The following is a 22,020-nucleotide window of genomic DNA, read 5'->3' as shown; positions in this document are numbered from 1 at the left end:
TTTTCATTATTTCCCTATATTTTCCTTTTAAACATGTATATACGTGTTACCTATAGGGAGAGCTCCGCTCTCACGGCCCTTCGGGCCTTGAGAGGGCTTCGCCCTCTATTATTTAACATTTTACGACTTTTATGTTAACTATAAAGCCAGTCTGACTTACAGTGGGAACTCAACATTTAGTATTATTTAACATTTTACGACATTTAAGTTAACTATAAAGCCTGTCTGATTTGCAGTAGGAAGTCAACAATAGTATTATTTAACATTTTACTACATTTAAGTTAACTATAAAGCCAGTCTGACTTACAGTAGGAAGCCAAAAATAGTATTATTTAACATTTTACGACATTTAAGTTAACTATAAAGCCTGTCTGACTTACAGTAGGAAGCCAAAAATAGTATTATTTAACATTTTACGACATTTAAGTTAACTATAAAGCCAGTCTGACTTACAGCAGGAAGTCAACAATAGTATTATTTAACATTTTACGACATTTATGGAGGAATAACACACTAGAAATTTTTATATGGATGGAAAATGTAGAATATGTTCAATAATATTTTGAAACTGAAAAGTTTTCGTTTTACCTTATTTAGCTAAAAATACAGTTTTATTAAAAATTAATCTGAGGGGAAAAATTAGAACTCCTACTGGACTCCAACGCACGGACAACAGATCATTAGTAGTGTTTGCTATCTTACATGTACGTTTAAACTATTTTTCTTTTGATAATACTATAAATAGTTGACATATAGCTCACAGCCTTATCGGATATAAACCTTATATCTGCAAAATGCGCCGTATATACAGATGTGGTCTGACAATTCTTGGTAAGTCATTTTTAGAATACTGTTGTGTATCTACATAGTGTAAAACTTATACGGTACAAATTTTGATGCACCAGATGCGCATTTCGACAAATAATGTCTCTTCAGTGATGCTCAACCGAAATGTTTGAAATCCGAAATAACTATGAAGCTTTAGAGCTATTATAGGGGGAAACAGTGTGCCAAAAATGCCAGTATGTTTATTAGGAGATTGTATCGTGTAAACCTCCGCGGAGTTCGTTAACGTGTAACAGCTATTAATTGGTGAATATGTTGCAGTATTGTGGGCAGCGGTCACCGTTCTCGTGCTCTAGGTATGGCTTTGTTCCCTGATAGGAATTGTGGGATTTATCATAGTTCGTCATCTTCACCTATCCACAAGTAATATATTACAAACGTCCAGTGACGTAATCCATTGTGATTAGTCATTGAATAGTTTGTTTATTCAATACTTGGCAGTTGAATATTCAACTATTCAATATTAAACCGTTGAATAGTAAACGCTTTACATTTGAATAGATACGTATTCAGTTGTAGGTTTAAAGTTTGCAAATAAGAGAAACAAATTTAAGTTTGCACGTAAATTTAGTAACATTTTAATTTTTGCAAAGAAAAACGTCTTTCTTGATTTACACACACTGAACCGATAAATCCACAAAACCACTTGCATCAGGCTCATTAAAGGGCGTTGCCGTTTATATGCACTTTAGTCTAGTAATCCCATACGTTGTGTCAGTCGCTTTTGAGCTGTTTCTTCTCATGAAGGACCTCGCTATGCATGAGAACGGTGATCTTTGGTGGGGGTTTTCACATACAAATTGTTTGACAGTCAATGATGCACATACTAGTGGCTTTAGTTGATCTTAATGAATGATCAGTGTTTTACACTTTAGAAATGATGTTAATTCCAATACGGATACAGTACCTGTGTACCATTCGTCCTTAGTTGGTTTAGTAATCGAGCGAAAATACAAAGTGCATGATATTAGTATTTTCTGTTTTATTTTTCCAACGGCAGAGGCGGATCCAAGAATTGAAGTTTGGGGGTAGGGGGTCTGGAGCCACCTAAAGGTCCCTAGAGGATCCAGGACGAAGCCCCCGAAAGCTCCTGAATTTTATAGTCCCTCCATAAAAGTAAAAATAAATCAAAATATCTTGTCATTATTTTTCTTTAAGAGTGGAAGAACTGATCGCTTCTTTTATTTATTTTCCCTAACCAAGGTACTATGATTTACCTTCACAATTTTATATCCACCACAGAACTGGTACATGTACTAGTCTTTTCTACTCGAGACTCTTTTAAAACACTGTTTGATTCCATTAGCAATGTTCTTCGTCAGATATAACACAAGGACGGTTTAATTTCGGGTCAAAGTTGCTGAAATGATGCACTTGATTCTAAAGCACAAACAACATGGAGTACAGTACTGTTTCAAGATGGGTTTTCAAGTTTCCGAGTAAAATACATTCTGTTGTTGCAAAATTTATTTTTGACCCTGCTAAGTCACAAAAACTTTTAATGGTGTTTATTGCATGTTTTAGAGAATCGGTATCACTTAAAGCCAATGTCATGTCGTCTGCATATTGAATATTTTTAATTTCATTTTCTAAGTTTTTATTTTTGAAACCGTGAATCGAATTATTAGATTTTATTTTATCTGAGAGAATTTCTGCAAGAAATAGGTATAAAATCACGGAAATTGGACAGCCTTGCCTAATTCCCCTGTGCATCTGGCATGTTCTAGAGATCCAGCCATTAGTTTTTAAACGGATGATAGGATTTGGCGAATGAGCAGTGATTTCTTTGTTACATCTTTAAATCTGACCCGACCTAGGCATGGCTGGGACTCGTACCCAGGACTCCCTGTCACAAAGCCTAAATCTGACCCGACCCAGGCGTAAGCGGGACTCGTACCCAGAACCTGGAAACAGTCAACCATGAAGTACTTTTGCATAAACTTATGTCTTTTGGAATTTGTCACAATACTTTTAAATGGTTTAAATCAAATCTTACAAATCGTAAACAATATGTCAGTTAGAGAGGTGTGTTATCTAGAGAAAAAAGGTATATCCTTAGGAGTTCCTCAGGGGTCAATTTTAGGACCATTATTTTTTATTTTGTACATTAACGATTATCCAAAATGTCTTAAACACTCTTCAGTTACAATGTATGCAGACAGGATGTGAATGATAAATCTGTTGATGTAATTGAATCAAAATTGCAAGAGGACCTTAAGTTGGGTGCATGCAGAATGAATGCTTAAAAATAAACTCGGTATAAATCTTCAAAAAACACAATGTATGCTTATTGGCACGTCTCAAAGGTTACAGAAATGTCGAATATTAAATATAGATTTTAATGGTGTACAAATTGAATTTGTGAAGCAGGGTAAACTATGAAGTGTTTATATAGATATTACTTTATCATGGGATGCACACGTGGAGTTTATTTCAAAGAAAATTGTAAGAAAACTTGCTGTACTTAAGAGAGTGAGTTATTTTATGCCACCAAATGCACTTGTAAAGGTTTTTAATAGTATTGTTTTTCCACACTTTACTTACTGCTGTACTGTCTGGTGTAACGTACAAATTCAACTATATTTAGAAAAAAAATTCAAGCTGCAAAAGAGGGCAACAAGAATACTTTTAAATATTCGAGATATCAGGACCTTTTCTGGCTTTTTATTTTCTTGCTTGAACTGGATGCCAATTAAGGATTATTTTATGTTTAGAAAGGTTGTCTTTCTGTTCAAAGTTTTAAATAATCAACTGCCAAATTATCTAAACGTGTTTAAATATACAAGAGATGTGAGTTGCCGCCAAACCAGGTCGAATGATTATATGTCTAATTTATTAAATTTACTAAGAGCTAAAACTGAAAATTTTAAACGTTCATACAGCTACTCTTCTGCATTCCTTTGGAACAAACTGTCTCAAAATGTTCGAAGCTCTGGTTCGGTTGGCATTTTTAAAGCTATGTATTTGACGGAATATTTTCATAGAAGTAGCACTTAAACATCGTGCTTTCCTCTTTTTGTTCAGGTGTGCCAAATGTAGTTGTGATGTGGCACTGTGTGTACATGTACGTGTGTCTTATGCTATTTTTTCTTCTTTCCTTTTATGTCATGTATTCATATTTAGGTAATAATTTTATCACTAATTAGGTGTGTCTTATGCTATATTTTCCTCCCTTTCCTTTTATATCGTATTTATGTTTAGATACTAATTTTAGATGTTAATTTTATGTTTGTGTATATGTTTTAATGCAGGACCACAATGTAAACTAGCTATATGCTAATTTGTGTTATCCTGGATAAATAAAGACTATTATTATCATCATTATTATTATTATTATTAGTCTTATTAGTATTAGTTTTATTAGTATTATTATTATTATTATTATTATTATTATTGTTGTTATTTATTATTAGTCTTATTATTATTATTATTATTATTATTATTATTATTGTTGTTATTATTACAGTAAAATATCTCTATCTCGAAGTCCGAGGGACCTCGAAAAAACTTCGAGATATCCGGTGGTTCGAGATATCCAAAATCGATCTTGGATATTTTTTTTTTGAAGGAGGATATTTGATGCATAGTATGCGATTTGCATTGTAAACAAAAACCCCGTTGCCGTATCTGAAAGTTTAATATAAGTTGATAAATTAATATTGTGGAATTTCAAAGACAAACATTTCGTTTTTTAAATATATATAAACATTCAATTGAATTCACAATGTGTTTCAAAATTAAGATGATCGTGCCTGTATGCTTACTTTAAGTTTACTGATGTCCAGGCTAGACTGGGATGTAGATATTGCCTTGTAGTGAAAGAACCTATCACGTAAGAAACAAAAAAGACGGATTTTTAAAAAAATACTTTTAAATGTTTATCAAAGAAATTTTCGTGTTTTCTTCGTACTAGTTTTAATAATGAAGCGTGTATTATTAAATGCATTATCGTTATTAAGAGCATTACCTTCAAGCGTACTTCGACGATTTTGTGCGTTTATCTAACCCACATATTAATGATAGCGCGTGTGTCATTCAAAACACCATCCCTGGAGCGGGTGTGTTAGTTCATAATTGGCGGTGAATTTTAGCCGTAATGTTGAATGGCTTCACTAATCACCCAAGCTGTTGAACCATTTATTGCGACCTTGGTCTATTCGGAAAAGGCGAGCGTGGAGTAGCGGTCATTAATTATAATTGATGTAGCCGCGGGTGTGAATGTGTGACTTAAAGACGCCAGGTATGGTAAACAGAGCGAAAATTGACTGCACTTCGAGATAAACCAGGTGAATTTAGGGTATGGGACCTTGAAAATACTTCGACATAAGCGGAGTATTCGAGATTACCGTGTTCGAAATATCAGAAGTTTTTAAAACCATTTATATAGGGAAAACGGCCGGGACCGGCGGTCGACTTCGACTCAAGCGGAGTATTCGAGATACAGATATTTTACTGTATTATCATTATTATTATCATTATTATTGTAACTATCATTATCATTATTATTGTAACTATTATTATCATTATTATTGTAACCATTATTATCATTATTATTATTATTATTATTATTATCATTATTATTGTAACCATTATTATCATTATTATTGTAACTATTATTATCATTATTATTGTAACTATTATTATTATTATTATTATCATTATTATTATTATTATTATTATTATTATCATTATTATTATTATCGTTATTATTAGTCTTAATATTATCGTTATTATTATTATTATTATTATTGTTATTATTGTTATTATTATTATTATCATTATTATTATCATCATTATTATCATCATTATTATCATTATTATTATCATTATTATTAGTATTATTATTATTATTATTGTAATTATTATTATCATTATTATTGTTATTATTATTATTATTATTATTATTATCATTATTATTATCATCATTATTATCACCATTAGTATCATTATTATTATCATTATTATTATTAGTATTATTATTATTACCTCCCACTCACAAAGCTAACAATCTAACCACCGAATGACCAACTCGCATTCACGACTTCCCGGTCACAAAATAAACGTTCTAATCAATAATCCACCACGATCGATGTCTGATAGACAGACTTATGTATTTTCAAAATGATTGAGTCCCGTGGAGATCAGGGTTAGAATAGGTCCTCAGTACCCCCATTGCTTGTTGTAAGAGACGACTGAATCCTTCGGATGAGACCACAAAAACCGAGGCCCCGTGTCTCAGTAGGTGTGGCAAGATAAAGATCCATCCCTGCTCAATGGCCATAAGCGCCGACCATAGGCCGAAATTTTGCAGCCCTTCACTCAGCACGTGGTCACGTCTCCATATGAGTGAAATATTATCGAGGGGGGCGTTAAACAATATTCAATCAATCTATCAAAATATTTGATCAAAGAGAGATTAATTAAACAGTATAAATCACTCTCTTTATTTCATTGAATTATCATCTGTAGAATGGTGTTTTTTTTCCTGCTTGCCACATGGTTTATACTTACAAGGGTACCCGACTTGGATATGTGGATTTAGATCGATTTTAAGCTTCAAATGATGCATATGACCTGAACTAATTATTATATAAAATATTCGATCCATGCTGTTATAGGGGTACCTTTGTCATGTAAGAAAGATCAATGAATTTTGAGAGGCATCCATCAGTTTTATTAGATTTCTTGATTTATTGGACGAAAGAACATAAATTTTGACAAAACGATTTATGTGATAAAGTTACCACGCTGAGCTGCCATTCATTTTTTAATAGTATTAATCGGAGTGGTGAACACAGACGGTTCTTGTCCATCAGATTGGTTTCCTCACAGACAGTCATGCTATGCGTTCATCACAAAAGTGAAAGCAAAATGGGTGGATGCTGTGGTATAAACATGTTTTCTTTGATCAAGAAGAATTCTAATCGAACATTCTGAAATAATACGTCTGCAATGTATGTGTTTTATGTATTTGTGTTTCATGAATAGGCAAATGTCATCCTTGTCCTTTCAGGACTTTTGTCGCGATTCAGATGCAGAACTCGTAGAGATTGAAACGGCAGATGAAAACAGCTTCTTGAGAACTCATCTCCAGCGGAATCACACAAATGGTAAACACTCAAAAAGCCGCATGTCCTATACTAGTATGTCAGATATCGAATGGTCCGGGACTGTTCTGGGAAGTTTGCGCCTTTTAACTTAAAATATTTAACGAAATTAAGTTGTACACTACCTGACAACGTCCAAGAAATCAGGCCACTGTTTACAATATTGCAGTTTTTCTGTTTGTTATTCATATAGTGCATTATGTTTTCGATTGTTGCGTTTGACTAGAAGAAGCCAGGTGTATTCTCTTAAATTGTGACACTGGACAGCAACTACCATTGTAATCACATTTCAAATTTTGAAATCATGAACGAACGTTCATTTTATCTTTGGTCAACTATTCGGCATGACAGATTACAAATGCATGAATAAAACCATTATCTAATTTTCAATACGGAGAGAGATCATTTATGTTACATAAGAAACATTTAATTTGGAGTTCCATGTGATCTCCTAAAATCAAGTGGGTTTTTTGTTTTTTTGTTTTTTGTTGTTATTTTTTTTTACTGCATATGATATCAATAAATATAATGTAACTAATGCATGCAATTATCCAAAAATAGTTCTTAAATTAATTTGGATTTAGATATCGTCCATTTAATTCATGTGCGCAACAATTCAAACACGCATTAACAAAGTCCTTTCTCTATGCAATATCATTCAATTGTGATTTCCCGGGCTTTTGCGGCCTTTCATCTAGTATTGGAGAAGCGAGTTACCTTAACGAACGACAACTCTTCATTCCCAACACTGAGACTGCATCATCATAATATTTTTGTTTTTGCAGAAAAAGAACCTTAATCCCCAATCCCTTCATTGAATGATATTCTCGAATGTATGAGTATGAGTACGCACGTGCATTCAGATATACATGTAAATGAAAACTACTTACCCAATCATACTGATCCCATTTCAGAGCACTTTTGGGTAGGTGGGACGGACGCTTTTACGGAGGGACACTGGATTTGGATAAATACACGACAACCGTTTACATTCACAGACTGGGCACCCCTGGAACCATACCAGGGGGTCGGCAATGACTGTATGACCTTGGCATACCACGAGGGTTATCACTGGAACGATGATGTTTGTGATCACAAATACGACTTTATCTGTGAAAAAGAGTAGGTTAAGATTATATTAAGATAGTTGCTATTTGCGATAACATGATTTTACATTCTACACGAAGAGTGAAAACGCATGTACATAGATAGACTAAGTTCATAATTGGCTGCTTGAGGTAAATACAATGACATTGAAACCGAGTTGTATTCAATGGCGTATTGATTAACTCATATCAGGTAGAAACAAACCTTTCACTGCTTTTTAATCAGACACTTCACTACCTGTTGTTTTTAATTGTAAATACCTGAGCATTTCAAATTTCCTTTCCTTGTCCCTTTGATGAAAATATTGCACAGCAAAACTTTGTCATTTTTCCCACCCTGTTTATATCTTGTTTCGTGATCCTATCATATTTGGTTTTGTACAGCTGTCTTTTTTATTTTTGATCCATGTCCTGCACATAATTTCATCAATGTATTATAACAGCTAGTCGATACGAATATCCTCGGACTATCTTCTGTCTTCCTTGTATGAGGAAAAACTGTGTTTTAAGTGAGCTTTTAAGATATATGTACCAGACTTTGACGTCACCGTATAACTAACTACTGTTATGATCAGACTTTTCACAGTACAGTCTAAATAACTCCCGTTATAATCAGACTTTTCACAGTACAACCTAACTAACTACTGCAATAATCAGACTTTTCACTGTACAACCTAACTAACTACTGTAATAATCAGACTTTTCACAGTACAATCTAACTAACTCCCGTTATAATCAGACTTTTCACAGTACAACCTAACTAACTCCTGTTATGATCAGAGTCTAACTAACTCCTGTTGTAAGATCAGACTTTTCACAGTACAATCTAACTAACTCCTGTTATAATCAAACTTTTCACAGTACAACCTAACTAACTCCTGTTGTAAGATCAGACTTTTCATAGCAATCGCTACCCAGAGTTATCGTTCCTTACACTCACTTACACCTCTGTAAACGTCCCAAGAGTTTTACAAGATTTTTGTAAAATGGCACGTATGCTCAAATAAAGTATGGTTTTGACTTCAGTTACAAAAATATACGTAAATAAATAAATATTGAGCAGATGTCAAGTCTTTTTGTGACACAAGAAGGATTGATTTGGATTGAAACGTAGATATTGGGTATTTCTATTGCACCAGGCCTATAGATAGGTACATGAAGAATATATAGTAATGGAAAAAAATATACAAATAGTTGCTTGTCCTACATTTTCCAGATATTTTATAAAATAGTTCTTAGTTTTATTAGCCGTAAAAAAGTGGATTTACATGTGGAATAACATTGCTCATTTTGAGACGTTAACAGAGGTGTAAGTGAGAGCAAGGAACGGCAACTCTGGATAGAGATTGTTTTCATAGTACAATCGAACGCCCAATTGATGTCTACGCGTTGTTCATAACTGCGTATGTATACACTTTTAATTCGAAAATAAAAGAATTAGATAAAAAGGTGATAATGTGTATTTAAACTTGCACACGTTTTACCTAGAGCTCTGCTTAAATCATGCCAAGGTGTAGGACAAGTTTGTTTTGTAGTTGTAAGACATTGTCAACGTGTAGTACAGGGCCGTAAATTACATGGAGGCGGAGGAGGCAGCTGCCTCCTCCAACTTTTGAGCCAAAAAAAATTAAAATTTAAAGTTCATTAGAATTTATGTTGTTTCCAATAACTAAGAACATGATACCTCCCTTAAAAAGCATTCCAAATCTTTCTTTTAGAATGAGTTAGTCAAGTAACATCTTAGAAGGCCCTAGAATCAAGGATTTTGCACGAAACGTGTTCAGTGTGCATAAAATGTGCTCAGCGTCTGGGGGCCTGGGCGGCCCCCAGACCCCCGCCTAATTTCCTGCCTCCTCCAAATTGAAGGTTAATTTACGGCCCTGGTAGTATTCTGTAAATAATGAAGTGTCACGCCCTTTTTGAAGTGGGGATAATCAAGAATTTAAAACAATTTTATGGAATCTTTTTAAAATCTTTTTTTAAAGAACCACTTGGCCAATGTCAATCAAACTTGGCACAAATCATCCTGTAATAAGGGGGATTCAACTCTGTTCAATGAAGAGCCATGCTTCGCCTCCGTGGCTGAGTGGTTAGAGCATCGCGCTCAAAATCACACGGCCTCTCACCTCTGTCGGCGCGGGTTCGAATCCAGCTCGCGCTGGTAAGTGCGAAAGTTTCCCAGTTTACTTTCGGAAGGTCGGTGATCTCTTCCCAGGTACATTGTATCTGGGTCTCTCTTCCACCAATAAAACCTGGGCGCCACCAGATAACTGAAAAATTGTTGAGTGTGGCGGAAAATATCAATCAATCGTCCAAAAGGGAAATGACCAAGAAAAGGCAAAAGTGGGGTCATTTAGAAATCTTTTTCCTAGGAACCACAAAGCCTGAAAAGTTGAGATTTATATGAATGCTTCCTGACATAATGTAGAGTTAAGTTGGTTAAAATCATGCCCCCCCCCCCCCCCCGGAGGGGGGGGGGGGTGGGTGGGGCTGTTTGGGGTTACAATAGGGGATAAAGTTTTACTGGTGATATAAGATAAATCCTTTCCAAAATCTTCCTCTTAAGAACAACAGGGCCATGGTTAATCAAGTATTCCCAGGAAGTGTGCACTCATGTTTGTTCAAATTGTGGTCCCCAGGGGTAGGGTGAGGCCACAATAGGGGATCACAGATTTACATGGGAATATATAGGAAAAATCTTCTCAATAACAAAAGAGCTATGAATGCTCATAAGCAGGCATCTCCAGGTAGTGCAGTTTGAAGTATGTTCAAATCACGACCATATGTGGGGGGGGGGGGGGGGGGTGGTAAGATGGACCACAATAGGAGATCAAAGTTTTACTTGGTAATAGAGCATCGCGCTCAAAATCACACGGCCTCTCACCTCTGGTCGACGCGGGTTCGAATCCCGCTCGCGCCGGTAAGTGAAAAAGTTTCCCAGTGTACTTTCGGAAGGTCGGTGGTCTCTTCCCAGGTACATTGTATCTGGGTTCTCTCTTCCACCAACAAAACACTGAGCGCCTTGCACCAGATAACTCAAAAATTGTTGAGTGTGGCGGAAAACATCAAAACAAAAACAAACATGGTAATATATAGAGAAACATCTTTGAAAATCTTTTTTTTTAAAGATCAGCAGGACCATAATGTAGTCATATTGCTACAAGTAGGAAACAAGGATCTTCTAGTAAATTCAAGTTTGTTCAAATCAGGAGCACCAAAGGTAGGGTGAAGCCACAATAGGAGAACAAAGTTTGATTTGGAAATATAGAGGAAATTAATGAAAAATTCTGTTCAAGATTAGTAGCAACACAATAAATCATATCAAAATGCGAATGTTCTTAAGCTCTAGATTCAAGTTTTTATTTATTATGTCCCAATGGCTCTAGATCGAAGGGGGGGGGGGGTGATATTGATTTGTCCTGTCTGTCTGGAACTTGAACCTTGAACCTTGCCTGTAACTTTTGAATGGTGAGTGATAGAGCTCTCATATCTTATATGTGTAATCTAAGCAATATTTCCTGAACTATTCAAGGTAGGGCTTTCATATTGCTATTATTATTCATATTTCATAAAGATTCTTTATATCAAGAAACTTCAATTGATGTCATGATATTTGACCTTGTGACCTTGACCTTGGGGTTTGACCCAAATTTCAAAAACTTTAATCTAAAGTTTTATTTGCTCACAACTTTCAATAGTGTATGATACATTTTTTATATTTCATATATGTTTTCCTCCTAACAGGCCCTTTGATTTTGGCACCAGAGATTTTGACTTTGTATCCTTGATCTTGGATTTTGACTTAATTTTAAGAAAAGTTAACTTAGGCAATATCCTCTGAACCGATTAAGGTAGGGATTTCATGTGTTGTAAATAAATTCCTTATAGCGAGACCTTATATTTCATACTATGATGTTTGTACCCGGTGACCTTGTATCATGGTTATATCGTGACCCTATGGGGCTAGGTTGGAGCCACCATATTGGGTTAGCATTTTTCATGGGAATAAAGATGACAAAAAATCCTTTAAAAATCACGGTAGCTGAACAACAGCAGGGTCAATGTGATTCGTGTGAGTGGTGTGGCTCATGAGCCTCTTGTTTTTAAATTGTTTGCTTGGAACTAATTTAAAAAATAAGTGGTTTGGGTTGTTGGTGGGGTTTTTTTCATATTGAGAATTTTTATAGTTTTGTATTTGAAAATGCAATTGTGTTCGTGCATTATGTACATATGCATTCAACATTATTTTCCAGGGCACTGTTTGACGGAGAGATTGTCGTTGGTTAACACAAATGAGATAAACTTGTATAGGTATATTGTATCTTTCAAACTATTTGGTCATTTTCACAAATAAAACAATTGGAGGTGCATGTGAAATATTCTAATGATTCTTGACACTTTCTCAGCGTGGATAAAGAGGATAACAGGAGTATTAAAACCTCGTATTAGACACGTAAAAACAAGCTGGTGTACCGTCTATCCTTTGTTGAGTAAACCAGAAGTGATGAGAGAATCAGATATGTTACATGCGAATTATGTATTAGCTCCAGCTGACAAAGCTTGTAGCGACACTGTCTGATCATTATCACTGCTGTAATTTAGAAGATCGTGGCTTTAATTTCACATTTGGTAATCTAACTTGTACACGAAGTTCCCTTTGAAAAGACAATTTGAAAATTCTCCAAAATCACGTTTCATTTTCAAACACATACTTAGTCCAATATATTGATGTTGCGAATGACTTCTAGTTACCGTACCTATATTGCATTCCAAAATTTCACAAATGCCTTACAAAAGAAAAGAACACAGTCTCCATGAATGTCTGACTACCAAACCCTTACCTTTACTCTACTCTTCGCGTAAATATTATCTGATGTGAATGAGAAACTTCAGACGTTTTGTGTTGTAAATCAAATGTGGATTCTCAAACATTCAACGGAAGTTTTTAGTAAATGAAATCACAAAATTGTGTTAAATTCAACGGCATCAAAACATACGACTTTTCAACACTTTATCCCGCTTTTCCTCATGAATACAAGTTTACTTCGCATTTCAGCTGGATTGGTCCGTCCGTCCGTGTGTCCGCCCGAGGTCTTGTTTTCCTGACTTTTTTCCGTAACAGGTGCATGTAGAGCGATGAATATCTAATGGAACATGCCTAAAAGATTCAGATATAAACCTTCTAATTTTTATAAAAAACAATATTTATGAAAATTGAAAACGTTATTTGTACATATATAATATTTTTAAAATCTTCAAAGAACATGTCAATTAGAAAAGAGATAATATCATATAGAAGAAATATATTATAAAAAGAAATTGAAACGAAATGACCAAATTTTAGATAAAATCATTATCTCCAAACTAGAGAAAAAAGTACCGGTCCCGATCAAAATTGAGAGAAATTACTAAAATGATCATATTATTGATAATTGTATGTACTGTTGATCAAGAAATTAGTTTCTTATATAAAGTCGTTTAATTTGTAAATCATTTTACATCACGGGAATGCACTTTTCTGATTACAATGTTCTCTTTGGTTACTTTTATTTTTATAATTCCACTCGGGCTTTGTTCAAATTTAAAAAATTCGTAATACTTCTGAATTTTGATCATTTCATTTCAATTTCTTTTTAAAATATATTTCTCAGTCTGATACATCTTTTTTCCAATTGTTTGAACGAGAGAAGAAAAAAAAATCAGATAGAAGAATTAACTGGATATGATCCATCAATCCACCGGATTCCATGTTTCATTAATCGAATCCATTATGGTACGCATGCGCAAGAGGTCCCATCACCAGCAGCAAATGTACCTTAGCATGGGTTCCTACTATACATTTACTTTTTAAATATTTGAAAGAGAACATCAGACAACTGGCCCGTGTCAACGGCGCATAAAATGAAGGTATATGTTCCCGGTCTTATACTGAGCGTCTCGTTGATCGGATGATCCACGCTGTTAACGAGGCGTGATTCAACTCTTCAGATCAAGTTCTGTAGTATTGATACGCATGTATCACAGCGTTTTGAATTGAGCAATTATTAATTCAAAATCAAAGATATTGCGATGAGCTTTGTTGTGTTGTATATTCATAAACGGCATGAGGCATAACTCTTGTCAGTATTTTGTCTCGCAGTTATCGATCTTTCTGTGTCTTCTTTCTTGCCATGCACAACTACAGGCTTTCTTTTCCCTCTTTTCTTTATCCCCACTTGAGATAAACCTTTAAGTTATTTCCGGTTTTGATTAGTAAATGCACATTCTGAAGCTGATAGTATTTTTACAGTCACTCCACTTACATCCTTTTCAACTATAAAATGTACAATAAGCATATTCGGAAGATGCGAACATTGGTTTCGTCAACAAGAAGATCACGCTGTCTTTGCTATAATTTCTGGAGCGATTTCTGGGCTACAAGATACCGAAGGCATTAATCTATAAATATATAAAATCAAGTTTATCAGACAGATTGAGGGTTAAAAACAGTCAATCCCAAATAGCGCCGTGCCGTGGTCCTATAGGGCGTTGTGCTCTTCAGGAATGGTTTGGCATTAGAAGTATTTCGAACTTTCCAAAAGGGCGGGAACACACAACTTCCGGGTTTTTTTCCTGCTCTGACTACAGACCTGGGTGTCTAAATGTTTTTACAGTCATGTACCTGTATCGCTATACATGTGATTACTGATTATATTAATGGAATACTTTGTTTCCTACAGAGAAGACCTGTCTTAATCACAATGTAATTAAAAATAAGTGACTCTTTACAGATTGTACTAAATCAGGCTGCGCATACTAATGATACCCTAACCCCCCACTCCTTTATGGAGAACACACCAATATAACACGCCCTGTATGCCATGTCTGTGGTATTTCAGTCACACTCTATGAGATCTATTATCACTTAGTCTTCATGATGAAGAACATATCACATGTTTTATGTATTTTCCTTGAGAAGTTCCTCAGTCGATTCTCACTTCCGTAAACGTCCTTGTTGTAAAAGGTCAGATATTCAACTTGACTTGGAAAGCCGGCCTTTCCTGTATCCGATCATGTGACCGTTGTGTCGATTTCTTTGTTAAGAAAGTTCTTCTCGAGCTTGTTTTGTCTTAATAGACATCGATTGTTCTTCATAACTTATTCAAACGGGTTTCGCGCATTAAAAGGGAAACTGGCTATGATCTGTCGTGATTTGTACAACCCCATAACGATCACGTGCATGATGAGAGAGTACGATTTTGTAGCCTTATTAACCAATCGAATCTGTACAAAATTCATCTTAATTTAAATGATTTACAACATATTATGTTGCGTCGCCTGATATACGTGCTTGTCGGTTATCCTTTAGACCCTGACGTATCCAAGAATGGTTGCACAGTAAACATTAACAGAAAACTGAATACGTGCAAATGTAGATTATAAAAAAGAATAAGCATTGTACCAGTGAAGAGTTAACACCCCGTGTTTGATATTTATAAGATATGTCCAATAACTTACATTTCTTATCATTTATCAGATATATGAAACACATTTAATAAAATCACGTGTATTTGAAACTTAAATAGTTCAAGTAAAACTCAAAATCCATCATCTCCCCTTTCTAGCATCGATCGTAGGGAAGAGGAAATACAAAATATGTACATATTGATTCAAACAGTATAGTAATTGTGAATGTATCTGAGAGAGAGAGAGAGAGGGGGGGGGGGGGGGACTACGTACATGTCATTGTGCCTATACATGTAATAAGCAGTCAAAATCATACGTACAAACTATACACATATAATTAACAAAGCAGTTAATTTTGACTGGTGATAATCACGGGCTTTCGTCGGTCCGACCCCAATCTGATTCCGATTTCATATTGAAGATATGACTGGTTGAACCCACTCCTCGATTATCAGCCTTGAACCACCGACATCTCCCTCTTCACTGTACATTAGATTCTATTCATGTAAAATTATATGGAATGAATAAACATACAAAATAAGATTTAGATAGCGTTTCGCTTGAACGCAAAGGTAAATGATGACAAACGTATTTAATGTATTCCATCGGTTCAACATTATGTGTAGAAAATAAAGTTCATGAATCTCTAATTTTCACATCAAAGAGAATGCTATTTGCCTTAAATATTGAGAACTATTATACAAGATGCCATCATGCTTATAAGTTATGCATCATAAGCACGGCTGTACCAAACATTACATCAGCGCCCTCTCTTGACATACAATTTTAATTGGCGGTTTCCCATGCGTCACCTCATTGTAAAGTTTTGTTTTTTTCAAACACATGCTACTTTTTTGTACTTGTAATAATGTACACGCCTAAGAAGTCCTTTAACAGGATCGTCAATAATAAATGAACTCTTGCAACAACAATTTGAATTTTCATATCGACAGTTCTGTTTGGTCTCGATTGACATTGGAACTCTTCAGTCTCGGGAGATCACAAATGTTGTCGATAATGTGACTTCTGATTATTCCAAGTACTGAGTGTCAGAGGATATCGACTTTTGAAATCAGGAACGCTTGATGTCTTATTCCTGTAACTCCGCGTTCAGTGATAGAACGTTTTGCACGAGGCCAGCAAAAACAAACGAGCTATCAAGGAATATCTTCTTTTTCACTGAAGAAATTTATCGAGTGCAAGGGAAACTTTTAAATGATTCGATAGTTTGCGGACGATATGACAAATTTAAATAACCACTCTTCTTCAAATAAACGGATTTTGTAATCAGTTGTTTTACCGCAAGGTAATATTTCAACCACCGACAGATTTATCATGTTTTACTAAGGTGCATTGGATTATATCATTTTCAATCAAAATGGATGTTTTTCGATGCTGTGTACTTTTACTAGTAGTAACAGTTTTCGCACAGAAGCGTAGGATAGCTCGATCGGACCCTGAGGGAGATCTAGTGATAGGGGCTCTATTTCCTGTTCATAAAGGTCCGAAAGATTTAACAGGATATACCCGAACTTGTGGAAAGGTATGGGAACAGTATGGAATCCATCGCGTGGAGATTTTTCTTCGGACGTTGGAGGATATTAACAATGACCACACGTTACTTCCCAATATCACGCTGGGCTATGACATTCGTGACTCGTGCTGGTATTCTCCAATTTGTTTAGAACAAAGCATAGACTTTATTAAGGACTCCATTGCAAGTATGGATGAATCGGAATCGAACAGTACCACGGATGGGTGTAAGACAGAGAAACGGAAACCAATCGTTGGTTTAATTGGACCAGGTACCAGTCAAAACACCATTCAAGTCCAGAATCTGCTTCAAATTTTTAAACTTCCCCAAATTGGCTATTCGGCCACGAGTATGGAGTTAAGTGACAAGAATTTATACAAGTACTTTATGCGAGTTGTGCCATCCGATATGTTTCAAGCGCAGGCTCTGCTGGACATAGTACTACAGTTTAATTGGACTTACATTTCAACTGTCCACACTGACGGTAAGTTTTTTTTTAATGTTAATTTGATTAATACCGAATCAAACCTGCCTTTACATTAAACCAGTAGTTAACAAATGTTGCTTTGCCATTCCTACACGGTACCTGCCATGCACGGGGAAAACCGTGGGATAATTATGAACAATTTACATTCAAAACCAAGCCTGCACGTTCATTTTCCCTTGAGTATTGTTGACTTAGTATAGGTGACAATTATAACCACATTCACAGTGACAGATAATAAAATTTAATCTTTGTTGAAAACGAGTAGGCGTCTTTTTTGGGGAGAGAAATCTCGATTTATAAAGACATCTACAGTAATTTTCAATCGATTCGGTTAACCGTTAAAAGATCGTTGTCTCAATGTATTGAGATGTAGGAAGTAATCTCTTTCATTTCTTGCAAACACTTTTAATAGAGAATGGACGGTTTCTGTCGGTGTGTAGGTGGTCCATTCACTCCACATTTTATTGGATTTTTCTACATGACGACTCACGGAATTGAAATAAACACACTGTCGAATTACTATTTTGTTATCATTACATAATATTTAAATTATATGTTGTAATTTTCATGAAAAAAAAATATTTAAAGAAACTTGTAAAGATGGGTTTCTCCGAGAATTTGAGAACACTCCCAAGTCATTTCATGTAAGTGTGTGTTGGTACACGACAGCGATGAAGGGAGGGGGGGAGGGGGTTGAAATCAGTGAAAAGCAAAAGAAAATCTCAAATATGGTAGAGGGTTATTGTGGTGAGGGAGGGTCATCCCTACCCCCACCCCGGGTTACGACGTCTCAGATCGGTATGATATTTTTATGACATACAATGTATCACAGCGTTTTCTAAAATGTTCATATTTATATATATATAAATCACAGGTAAACAATAATTATTTTGCTGGAAATAATTCACTTATGCACATACAAGTTTGTATGCACGTACGCATGCACTTAAATATCTCACCTGGGGATCTAGAAATTGTGTAATCTATCCATGTCTCTTACATTCACCTGATTTAATTACAACCCCGTTTCGTAAGACGGTACTAAGTTTTTAAAACAGCATGAACACCTAGAAAACCACAGAACCTATCTATCAAACGCGTGTGTCGTATGAGTGTGATTTTCAGTGTTTATTATGTACCTATCCTTGTAATGAAATAATATCCCGTTAATGATTGTACCGAAAACTACCTCTCATTCATCACAGTAATGAAGACGAGCTCACAAAATCTCTCTAAATATACGTCTGAATGAAAAGCTGCTCTGTCATCCATTATGTTTGATGAGATTCAGGAGGAAGAAATAGATGACACTTCAATGTGTGCTGACTTTATCCGTCACGTCAAATCACTGGTTTAAAATGTATATAGGTATTTGTTTAATATAATCATTCACGTACAGCGTCTGTTTCCAGGTAATATATATAGGGGCGGGGTTCATACATCTGTAGTCAGTTTCGTTTTCTTTCTTTTTTATCAACATGTTACAGCTATCAATTTTGACTTTCTTCTTTTGTATGTTGCTCTTTATGTGTATGCCCTCGAGGACCCCCGTACTGCTTTCAATAAATCTATTGTATTCTATTTCGTACATACACACAAAAAGGCGGAGGAGGTGTATATAAAGTGATCGAATGTAAAATACATTTACAGTAATAATTATGAAGGGCGATTTCAACATATGTTTGCATGCATTTTAGCAAGTTAGCACTTTTAGTATGGTATATTTTTAAAAACATCTCTTTAGTATTAATGGGACTGATTCACGATTTCCCCCAAAATTTTGTTTTTCACTTTTAATGATCAAAATCTATTGTCTAATGTGTTTAAAAGAGTTCACATAAAAATCAAGGTTATACATCATTACAGAAGCTCATTTTAGAGAGTTTATTCTTTGTTTTGTAAACAAAGATTGCGGTATGTTATATTTACGAAATTTTCAAAAGAAATGGATATCGATTTAAGTTTATTATATCTTTCACATTTCAAGCATTTTGGGGGTAAAATGTGTCATCCAAAAGTTAAAATTTGTAACTTTGCAAAATTAGGATGCTTTATATTACAAAATTAACATTTCACTGGTTTGTTTGTATACATGAACAGACTCGAGTCTTCGTTTACATAACACAGATTTAAGGCTAAAATATTGCTTTTATTCTTGCGTTCAGAAGTTCAAAATTTTGGCTGTCATCAATCAAGCAGTTATATTTTTAATGTTTGACATCAAATATGAAAAGTATTTTTTTCAAAAATCGTGAACCAGTCCCTTTAACAAACAATTTATATCGGATATGGCAGAATCACGCAATCAGGTGCTAGTAAAAATTTATGAATCAATTTCAAAATTACACCCCCTCCTAGTCATTTTCTTGTTGTTATTGGTGGCAAAGAAAATGACTCACCTACATTTACAAATTAACTTTAAAGTTTGGAAATTAATCTTTTTGGAAACAACAAATCATATATTGCGATAGTGTCCCACAATAACCATTTCTTTTTTTTAAGTATAAAGTGTTAATATGTCATATCGCGGTTCTCCACCTTAGCAATTACACGTGCGTGTTTGAGGACAAAAACTACAATAGACCGGTATTGAAATGGTGGTTACACTTACTTATCATTAAAATAGTTTTAATGTCCGCCAAACAGATTATCAAATGCTAAATTGCATCACGGTGTACGCATTGGAGAGTATTTGGTGGATAAGATTAAATAAAAAATTGAAGTCGATCATCATTGACTTCGAGAACATTATCATTATGAAAAAAAATCACAAAAAAACACAGATGAATATGAACCATGTTAACGTACATGTGAACATGTATAATATAAACCATGTTAATGTACATATGAACATGTATAATATAAACCATATTAATGTACATATGAACATGTATAATATAAATCATGTTAATGTACATGTGTATAATATAAACCATGTTAACGTACATGTGAACATGTATAATATAAACCATGTTAATGTACATATGAACATGTATAATATCGGCCATGTTAATGTACATATGAACATGTATAATATAAACCATGTTAATGTACATATGAACATGTATAATATAAACCATGTTAATGTACATATGAACATGTATAATATAAACCATGTTAACGTACATATGTATAATATAAACCATGCTAATGTAGATATGAACATGTATAATATAAACCATGTTAATGTACATATGAACATGTATAATATAATCCATGTTAATGTACATATGTATAATATAAACCATGTTAATGTACATGTGAACATGTATAATATAAACCATGTTAATGTACATGTGAACATGTATAATATAAACCATGTTAATGTACATGTGAACATGAATAATATAAACCATGTTAATGTACATATGTATAATATAAACCATGCTAATGTACATATGTATAATATAAACCATGCTAATGTACATATGTATAATATGAACCATGTTAACGAACATATGAACATGTATAATATAAACCATGTTAATGTACATATGTATAATATAAACCATGTTAATGTACATATGAACATGTATAATATAAACCATGCTAATGTACATATGTATAATATGAACCATGTTAACGAACATATGAACATGTATAATATAAACCATGTTAATGTACACATGTATAATATAAACCATGTTAATGTACTTATGTATAATATAAACCATGTTAATGTACATATGTATAATATAAACCATGCTAACGTACATATGTATAATATAAACCATGTTAATGTACATATATGTATAATATAAACCATGTTAATGTACATATGAACATGTATAATATAAACCATGTTAACGTACATATGTATAATATAAACCATGCTAATGTACATATGTATAATATAAACCATGTTAATGTACATATGAACATGTATAATATAAACCATGTTAATGTACACATGTATAATATAAACCATGTTAATGTACATATGAACATGTATAATATAAACCATGTTAATGTACATATGTATAATATAAACCATGTTAATGTACATATGAACATGTATAATATAAACCATGTTAATGTACATATGTATAATATAAACCATGTTAACGTACATGTGAACATGTATAATATAAACCATGTTAATGTACATATGTATAATATAAACCATGTTAATGTACATATGAACATGTATAATATAAACCATGTTAATGTACATATAAACATGTATAATATAAACCATGTTAATGTACATATGAATAATATAAACCATGTTAATGTACATATGTATAATATAAACCATGTTAATGTACATATGTATAATATAAACCATGTTAATGTACATATGTATAATATAAACCATGTTAATGTACATGTGAACATGTATAATATAAACCATGTTAATGTACATATGAACATGTATAATATAAACCATGTTAATGTGAACATGTATAATATAAACCATGTTAATGTACATATGTATAATATAAACCATGTTAATGTACATATGTATAATATAAACCATGTTAATGTACATGT

At 34.0% G+C, this 22,020-nt stretch overlaps 2 protein-coding genes and 1 long non-coding RNA gene across 3 annotated transcripts in view; 2 read left to right on the top strand and 1 right to left on the bottom strand.

The window, feature by feature from the left end:
- Positions 1–757: 757 nt before the first annotated feature.
- On the top strand, positions 758–12,429 carry LOC125673066 (perlucin-like). Its single transcript, XM_048909336.1, has 5 exons — positions 758–831; positions 6,621–6,733; positions 6,860–6,956; positions 7,868–8,075; positions 12,313–12,429. Exons 1-5 carry the CDS (start codon positions 795–797, stop codon positions 12,344–12,346), a joined length of 489 nt encoding a protein of 162 aa, XP_048765293.1. The 5' UTR covers positions 758–794; the 3' UTR covers positions 12,347–12,429.
- Positions 12,368–20,310, bottom strand: LOC130053170 (uncharacterized). The gene is made up of 2 exons (XR_008801661.1): positions 18,486–20,310; positions 12,368–13,217 (listed from the first exon to the last, which is right to left on the bottom strand). It is a non-coding gene; the product is annotated as an uncharacterized LOC130053170 (long non-coding RNA).
- LOC125673064 (metabotropic glutamate receptor 5-like) overlaps positions 16,302–22,020 on the top strand; it is a 57,657-nt gene continuing 51,938 nt past the window's right edge. The window contains exon 1 of the mRNA XM_048909332.2: positions 16,302–17,523. Coding sequence (XP_048765289.2) covers positions 16,884–17,523 — 640 coding nt within the window. The 5' untranslated portion in view covers positions 16,302–16,883. The remainder of the gene's footprint in view (positions 17,524–22,020) is intronic.

This window comes from Ostrea edulis, chromosome 3, assembly GCF_947568905.1.
Source record: "Ostrea edulis chromosome 3, xbOstEdul1.1, whole genome shotgun sequence".
NCBI lineage: Eukaryota > Metazoa > Mollusca > Bivalvia > Ostreida > Ostreidae > Ostrea > Ostrea edulis.
This window is presented reverse-complemented; position numbering and strand designations above follow the sequence as displayed.

Excerpts from the sequence above, each read along its gene's own strand:
- LOC125673066 (XM_048909336.1), top strand. The coding sequence starts at position 795 with ATGCGCCGTATATACAGATGTGGTCTGACAATTCTTG. Across the intron at positions 6,957-7,867 it reads CCAGCGGAATCACACAAATG|AGCACTTTTGGGTAGGTGGG; the intron begins GTAAACACTCAA and ends ATCCCATTTCAG. Across the intron at positions 8,076-12,312 it reads GACTTTATCTGTGAAAAAGA|GGCACTGTTTGACGGAGAGA; the intron begins GTAGGTTAAGAT and ends ATTATTTTCCAG.